Below are 8656 nucleotides of genomic sequence, written 5' to 3'. Positions count from 1 at the left end.
AAAAGAATAACAGTGAGACTGACAGAAGAATGACACAAGAGGTAGTGTTGGAAGGAAATTCTCCATAAATAGTTCACACCTAGACATTAGTAAAAAATCTACTCCTGAGCTATCTTTCAGGTATGTTTGTACAAGCAGATAGCCCTGGAAAGGCAGATACAGTGATTCTCTTTGGAGCAAATTTAATTACAATTCCAGATTGTGAAGACAGAGATGTTCTCCTTCCCCAGAGACATTTTAGGGTTATATAGAAATTGCCTTCTCACTCCTGGAGAGATTGGCTTACATTCGAGAGTAACAAAATTGTTGCTTCAATCCCTAGGGTAGGATAGTTCTTGAGTAGCTTCTACATAAGACCAGATCCCCCCTAATCTTGGGGTTCCTCTTTTGTAATGCATCTCCACTACATGCACAGATAACTCCTCATTACATTACCCTGTGGGTACTGAACTTCTGGGAACTGACACAAAACAATGCTACTATTGGTACAAGTTGTAAATTGTCTAAATCCATGTTGGTCAGTGAAACAGGTGGAGTAAACAACTCTGATGGTCTTTCTTCCACAAAAGCATTGATAAAACTACTTTTTAAAAAGCCAGAATTAACAATATCAGAACTCAGGTAAATAACCAAAGATTAGTAGCAGCCCTGGAGTGTTTGTTCAAGAAAAATGACTGTGCATCAATAAAACAGTGAACTTTGTGGCATTTTAACTTTCTCTATTCCCATGTCCCTTTCTCTAGTTCTAGGGTTACCTTGAAAACAAACAGTCTTCAATCAAGGTGAAAACTGGCAGCCCAGAAGTTACCTGAGCGGGCAGAACATGATAGTAATTCCTTCAAATACCCACTAACAGAGACCTGGAATATTACTTGACTTAACTAGGTGCTCCTCCAGTGCAAAATGCTTTTTCTCTTAGAGCATTATAAAAAATATTCAGAGGCAATGGTTTTTTTTTTTTTTTAAAGAGTTATAACTGTTTTTTTTTTTTTTTTCAATAGAGGCATGCTTTATTTATCTGTTTGCTGGTTTGTTTGTTTTGTTTATACATGCACTGGGTACAGTCAGAAGCGCGGGAGGGAGGGTGAGAGAATTCACCAGAGCCAGAGCGGGGAGCAGAGCAGGCAGAAGGACCAAAGCACACTGCTGAGGGGAGCAGCGGGTGGCAGGAGAGGTCCGCGCGCCATGTGGGACCCTCCTCCAGTGGCCGGGGAGCAGCTGGGGATCGAACCGGCGCCGCAGAGGCCGCTTGCAGCTTCGCAACCCAGCGCTCAACCGCTGCGCAGAGGCAATGGTTTAACTTCATAGCTACCATTGACCTTTTGGGCAAAAAATAGGCTAACCAAAAAGCTTAAAAGAAAAAGCTGGAAAATGTGAAGTCTGTAGGAGTTTTAAAAAATCTGACATATTCCTGGGTACCTAGAAGACTTTGTGCTAGCTCTCACTCCTGAATGACCTTGAAGCTTGCAGCAAGCAGAAATTCAGGCTAAGGCAGATCTGTCACTTGCCTTGTTGAGAACTGAAAGGGTACCACCACATGCACACAAAACCCCTCAGCAAAGACTGGGGAATTTATTGTTTCCTACTATTTCCAGAAATCTATTTAACTGATGACTAAGCTAACCAAGCAAAAACTTCAATTGCCACATATGACAAAAGAATACAGATCTCAGAGAGTAAGTGAGAAATGTCATCAAAGAAATAAAAACAGGAAAGAATAACAAATCCTGGCGGAGAGGGAAGGAAATCTGATTTCTAGAGCTGCCACATTTATTATTCAAAATATTACAATGTCTACTTTTTTTTTTAGTTTTAACTTTTTTTTAAGATTTATTTTTTATTTATTTATACAAGCACTGGGTACAGTCAGAAGCGTGGGAGGGCGAGAGAATTCACCAGAGCCAGAGCAGGGAGCAGAATAGGCAGAGTAATGAAATACACTGCTGAGGGGAGCAGCGGGTGGCAGGAGAGGTCTGTTGGTGCCATCTGGGACCCTCGCCAGCGGCTGGGGATCAAACTGGCGCTGCAGAGGCTGCGGGCAGCTTCACAACCAAGTGCTCAACCGCTGCGCCACCAGGGGAGGCCCTACAATGTCTAGTTTTTAACAAAAGGTCACAAAACATGAAAAGAAGCAAGAAGTATTACACACACACACACACACACACACACACACACTATATAGTCAACAATCCCCCAAGATATGTCCAAAGAACTAAAGGAAAGTAAATGAAAGCAATGTCTTGTCAAATGGAGATTATCAATAAAGACATAGAAATTACTTCTGAAGGAACCAAATAGAAAGTTTTCAGTTGAAAAATACCATAAGTGTAATGAAAAATTCACTGGGGAGGCTCAACTGCAGATTTGAGCAGGTAGAGGAAAGACTCAGCAAACTTGACAACAGGTCAATTGAAAGTATCCAGTCTGAGGAATAGAAAGAAAAAAGAATGAAGCAAAAGAAGAGCACCTCAAAGACCTACAGAACATCATTTCCCAAATTACCTAAAGGAAAAGAGCTCTTTATTTGAGACTGGCATGAAGATCCGGTCACGCTCGCCACGTCCAAGGTCCACAGCCAGCCAACAACTGCACAGGAAATGCCATTTCCTTTGCGCTTCCACATCAATGACTATGACCTGGTTTACGTACCTATGGTAAAATGACGATAGTCATGTTAGGTAGGTGGGTGCAAAGCATCCTTGTACTGTCAGTGAGTGTCCAAGGAACTGATTCTACAAAAGGCAAAGCAAGAACTAAAGCGAGAAATGAGAGCTGATCCTATTTTCCCTTTCCAGCCTCTAAGAGAATGTGTACACATCAACTTTGCTTATTCGATATGTGATAGCGCCCTGCCACCTCTTAAAGTATCCTGTCTGCCTCTGTCTTTCTTCACCCAGATCTGAGGATGTGGGGAATGGCCTTTGACATTTACATTAATGACTTCTTTTAATTGGGTCTGTGGCTTCCTCTTGATTCAGGTCTTGATATTTCACCCTCTTTCCAACCACAATGTTTTACTCTGTTAATTTCTCTATTAACTTCAATGGTCAGTAAACTTGTCCTCTAGGACATTTACTTGGTCAGACTATTTGACTCCATTTTGCAACTGGTTAACTTTCTCTTTATTGTAATGGTACTATTTCCCCAAGAGTCTGTGCTTAATGTTATGAAACCATGCAAATCTCTTTGGTCAAAATCTTTGTTCAATTTTACTGTTATTTTCTTTGTGAAGAGTATTAACTTTAAAGCCAAAATACTTCTGGGGATTCTCTTATTGTGGCAGTTTATAACATCCCAGGTGACTAAATAAGTGCATTTTATGCTGTTTAAACTTTTATTTAATAGCAAAGTATAATAACAAAATAAGATAAAAAAAGGAGAAAGTGATAATTTTCTGATTGGTGAAAAACCAGTCATGGACATTTTATACTTACGGGGTAATTTCTCTTCTTTTATTCTTTCATATGTAAGAAAAAGAAAAAATCTAATGGGTCAGAAAAATCTAGTTGAGGCATTTGTTATGGTTAGCAGAAAGATATAGAAAATCTCATCATTTGCTAACTAAAAAAACTGCTGGTGGCCTGTTTTTTATGGGGAGGGTAGTTCTTTTGTTTTCTGTGTTCCAAATTTTCTGCAAAACAAACTTTCTCAACTAAAAAAAAAAAAAAGAAAAACAAATGGTGAAAGAAAATTTTCAAGAGAGCTTTAGTACCAAGGTGACACGAACCTGTGCAGAGGAACACATAGCTGAGAATTTAGCTATACAAATATTTGCTATTATAGTATTAACTGTCATTATTAATTATAACAAATACTGAGTCCTATTATAATCATGGCACTAGTTACTGATGAGCATAAAGTCACTGTGACTTAAAAAATAATGTTAATAATATATCAAAGGCCCCATATAAATTTAAGATTGATATAAATCAGTAATAAGAATTAGTCAGAAAAGCAGAAAAGATTATATGAGAGTGAGTTTCTTTAAATGTTTTCTCTAAAAGTTATTTATTTAAATTGAAAAATGTTTTTATAATGATTACATAAATTCCTTATTAAATTTTTTGAAAATACTTAAATATATACTGAACAAAACTTTAAAAATTCATAATCCTATGATGCAGAAATAACTGTTGGCAATAATTTAGAATATAGACCTTTTCCTTTCTTTTTAAAAAATCAACTTTATTGAGGTATATAATTTACATATGATAAAAAACAGTCATTTAAAATGTAATTTACATGACTTTTGACAGGTATTGGAATAAGAACAGACACATGGACCAATGGAATGGAACAGAAAATCCAGAAATAAACCCACAGATTTAGGGCCTACTAATCTTTGACAAAGGAGCAAAGAATATGCAATGGAGCAAAGAAAGTTTGTTCAATACATGGTGCTGGGAAAACTGAGTTGCTACATGCAAAAGAATGAAGCTAGGGCCTCCCCTGGTGGCGCAGCGGTTGAGCGCTGGGCTGCGAGGCTGCCTGAAGCCTCTGCAGTACCAGGTGAGGGTCCCACAAAAAAAAAAAAAAAAAAAAAAAAAAGAATGAATCTTAACTACTACCTCACACCGTGCACAAAAACCAACTCAAAATGGATTAAAGAACTAGACATTAAGACCTGAAACCATAAAATATATAGAAGGAAATAAAGGCAAAACACTACATGACATACACCTCAGCAACATCTTTAAAGACACATCACCCAAAGCAGTGATAGTGAAGGCAAAGATAAACAGCTGGGACTACTACAAATTAAAGAGCTTCTGTACAGCAAAAGAGACCGTAACCAAAACAAAGAGACACCCTACCGACTGGGAGAACATTTTTGCACACAACACTAATGATAAAGGACTGATCGCAAAAATCTACAAAGAGCTGATAAGACTCAACAAAAACAAAGTAAATAACCCAGTCAAAAAATGGGCAGAAGAGCTAAAAAGAAACTTCTCCAAAGAGGAAATGCAAATGGCCAATAGGCATATGAAAAAATGTTCAATATCACTTGTAATCAGGGAAATGCAAATCAAAACTACAATTAGATACCATCTTACACCAGTGAGAATGGCACATATTTAAAAAACTAGCAATAACAAATGTTGGCGAGGATGTGGAGAAAAAGGAACTCTCCTGCACTGCTGGTGGGAGTGCAAACTGGTCTAACCACTATGGAAAGCTGCGTGGAGATTCTTCAACCTGCTAAAGATGTAGATTCCATATGATCCAGCAATTCCACTCCTAGGTATTTACGCAAAGGATATAGAAACATTAATTCAAAAGGGTACCTGTGGGCCTCCCTGGTGGTGCAAAGGTTAAGACGAAATCTATGAAGCAATCCGTAGCCACTGCAGCCCGAGTTCAATTCCCGTCTTGCCAGGGAGCTGACTCACATGGCACAGCAGACCTCTCCTGACTTGCCCGCTGCTCCCCTTAGCAGTGTATTTCGGTCAATCTGCCTGTTCTGTTCCCTACTCTGTCTCTGGTGGATCCTCTCATCCCCCATATCTCTGGCCTGTACCCCAGCTTTTGTATGCATAAATAAATCTTAAAAAAAACAAAAGGGCACCTGCACCCCTATGTTTATAGCAGCACTATTACAATAGCTAATGCCCAAAAATAGATGACTGGATCAAGAAGATGTGGTTCATATGCACAATGGGATATTACTCAGCAATTAAAAAAAGATAAACTCATGCAATTTGTAGCAATATGGTTGGAGCTGGAAGGGATCATGCTCAGCAAAATAAGCCAGAAAGAAAAAGAAAAATGCCAGATAGTCTCACTCATAGCAGGAATTTAGAAAACCTAAATAAGGGACCAGGAAGAAGACTAATTCCAAAAGTAAAAATCAAAATCAACAAGCAACTATAAACCAGAGACACACTATGGGGCGGGGGAGGGGGGGAGGGAGTAGGATCAAAACAAGGGGGGCTGGGAATTGTATGGGGACTATAACCAAGATGAAAATGCATACATTGTGCAAAAAATGAAAAATGATGTAAAAATATATAAAATTTAAAAAATAATAATAAAAAAGTATTTGGAATTTTTGGTAATGAAAATACAAAAATCTATATCTTTAAAAAATCAACTTTATTGAGGTATATAATTTACCTATGATAAAAGACACTCATTTAAACTCATTTAAATGAGTGTTGACAGGCATACATGTGTGTGTAAGCACCACCTCCATCAAGATATCACTTCAAAAGTTCCTGGTGTCTCTTCCCAGTCAACCCCCGAGTTTTATGCTGAGACCAGGAGAACCACTGATCTGCTTCCTGCCTCTACAGATTTGCTTTTTTAGAATTTTCTCTGCATGGAGTCATACAGTGTGCATTCCCTAGTGTTTGGCTTCTTAGTCTCAGCATAATGTTTTGTTTTGTTTTTTTTTTTTTTAATTTTTTTTTTTTATGGAGGCATGTTTTTATTTATTTATTTATTTGTTTGTTTGTTTGTTTATACATGCACTGGGTACAGTCAGAAGTGCGGGAGGGTGAGAGAATTCACCAGAGCCAGAGTGGGGAGCAGAACAGGCAGAAGGACCTAAGTACACTGCTGAAGGGAGCAGCGGGTGGCAGGAGAGGTCTGCGCGCCATGTGGGACACTCCTCAGGTGGCCGGGGAGCAGCCGGGGATCGAACTGGCGCTGCAGAGGCCGCGTGCAGCTTCACAACCCAGCGCTCAACCGCTGAGCCACCGGGGAGGCCCTCAGCATAATGTTTTGAGATACGCCCATGCTGTGTTCTGGTCAGTAGCAGCCATTGAATGAATATATTAACATGTGTTTGTTCACCCACCTGATGGACATTTCTGTTATTTCCAGCACCTTATGTGTCTCGGTCCTGGAACGGACTTACGTTTTCATTTATCTTGAGTAAATTTCTGGGTCATAATGTAATTGCACATTTAACTTTATGAGAACCTTCCCAACTTCTCCAGCACGGCTGTACCGTTTTCACTCCCACCAGCACTGTGAGATAGCTCCCGTTGCTCCCCAAACTCACCCAAATTCAGTTGTCAGGCTTTTTGTAGACATTCTGCTGGTTGTTTAGTTGTATGTCACTGTGGCTTTTGTTTGCATTTCCTGATAACTAATGATACTGAGCTTGTTTTCAAGTGCTCATTATATATTATTCCCCTTTATAAATGACTGGAATGATAGTGCACAAACTGCTTTGCAGAGATCTAAGCAGAATGGGAGCAGCAATCAGATTAAGCCCTGTTGGTGTAGGGGTGGATATATGAAGCCAGCAGGAAGAATTTATTTTGCTAACAATTTTAGGCAGGCTGCATATTCTTTTCAGGTGGGCAATATTCAGTAACTGATTTTTTTCTTTTTGAGTATCTGAACCACAGATTTTTTTCTTTCCCTTCTTACCCCAACAAACCAATGATTTCATCCTTAAATAATTTTATCATCTCTTTTCTCCACCCACCTCTCCTAATTCAGATCCACTGAAACAGATGCAGAATAGCTTGCACCTCCCACATGTCAAGTTCATGTACTCACCATGATCATTTCTCTCTCCACTTCCTGAGCCAACTCCATCATAATCCCATTCCTTCCCTTCTCCTGAAACTCCTACTTTTGAAGCACCGTGTATTCAGTATACTTATGCTTATGGAATTTATTCCGTAAAGATATTTTCCATATTTAGAGATTCTTTTAATTCATGGCACTTTGGGGCTATATGCCACTGTTATTATTTACTGCCTACAATCTTGATATTTAAGACAAATATAAGAAAAAATAAAACATTATTCTACCACCACAAAAAAATCATATGGTGAATAATTTATTGTATTTCTTTCCAGGGTTTCTTTTTGGTAGACAGCTTTAAAATGTAAATTTAACAGTCATTTGTTGCCATCTGGCCCAAAGCATTGCTATTCACTATGATGACATGCTGGACTTTCTCCGGAATACTAATGATCACAGAGAAGAAAGAACAAGTTGGTATGGTACAGGTGCTTACCAAGAAGGGCTGACACCAGAATTGTCATGCCAGAGTCGAAGGCTGTGCAGTTCTCCCAAAGAGAACTGGGTGCGGAGGAGGAAGACATCTAGTGCCCCTCTTTCAAAGACAGCCTTCTGGGGGTCACAAAGGTGATGGGGCGCACTCCGTCCCTCAGATCCATACAGGGTGACAACCACCTAAAACATGACAAGGAAGGATCAAATACAGGAAGTTCTAGCATGATTCTTCAGGTTTATTCCCTGAGGAGAAAGACGAACACAGAGTAGATTGTAGGTTTGATTCTGGACCGCAAGACAGTGAGTATTGCAATAAAGTGAATCACGTGCATTTTTTGGCTTTACCAGTGCATGTAAAAATTATGTTTACATTATACTGTCATCTAATTTTTTTAAAAAGATTTATTTATTTTTATACAAGAGCTGGGTACAGGCCAGAGGCGCGGGAAGGTGAGAGGATTCACCAGAGACAGAGTGGGGAGCAGAACAGGCAGACGACAGAAATACACTCCTGAGGGGAGCAGCGGGAGGGACAGGAGAGGTCTGCCATGCCATGTGGGAATCTTCCTGGCTGGCCGGGAATTGAACTGGCACTGCAAAGGCTGCAGACAGCTTTACAGTGCTGTGCTCAATCCACTGCGTCACTAGGGAGGCCCTGTCATCTAATTTTTAAGTT

General features: G+C 39.5%; 1 protein-coding gene across 18 annotated transcripts in view; it reads right to left on the bottom strand.

Moving 5' to 3' along the window:
- The window catches only part of PKD1L3 (polycystin 1 like 3, transient receptor potential channel interacting), a 77539-nt gene that overhangs the window by 46034 nt on the left and 22849 nt on the right, over positions 1-8656 (bottom strand). For all 18 annotated transcript variants that reach the window (XR_008552419.1, XR_008552415.1, XR_008552416.1 and 15 more), the window contains 2 exons: positions 7982-8160; positions 2503-2649 (listed from right to left, as the gene is read on the bottom strand). Coding sequence is in view for 9 of the 18 variants with exons in the window: in XM_054696969.1 (XP_054552944.1) it covers positions 2503-2649; positions 7982-8160 (326 nt within the window). In the remaining 9 variants the exon portion in view is untranslated. The remainder of the gene's footprint in view (positions 1-2502; positions 2650-7981; positions 8161-8656) is intronic.

This window comes from Talpa occidentalis, unplaced genomic scaffold (genome assembly GCF_014898055.3).
Source record: "Talpa occidentalis isolate TD23 unplaced genomic scaffold, MPIMG_talOcc4v2.1 talOcc4.17, whole genome shotgun sequence".
Lineage (NCBI taxonomy): Eukaryota > Metazoa > Chordata > Mammalia > Eulipotyphla > Talpidae > Talpa > Talpa occidentalis.
Note: the sequence above shows the minus strand (reverse complement) of the source record. Positions and strands in the feature narration are given on the sequence as shown.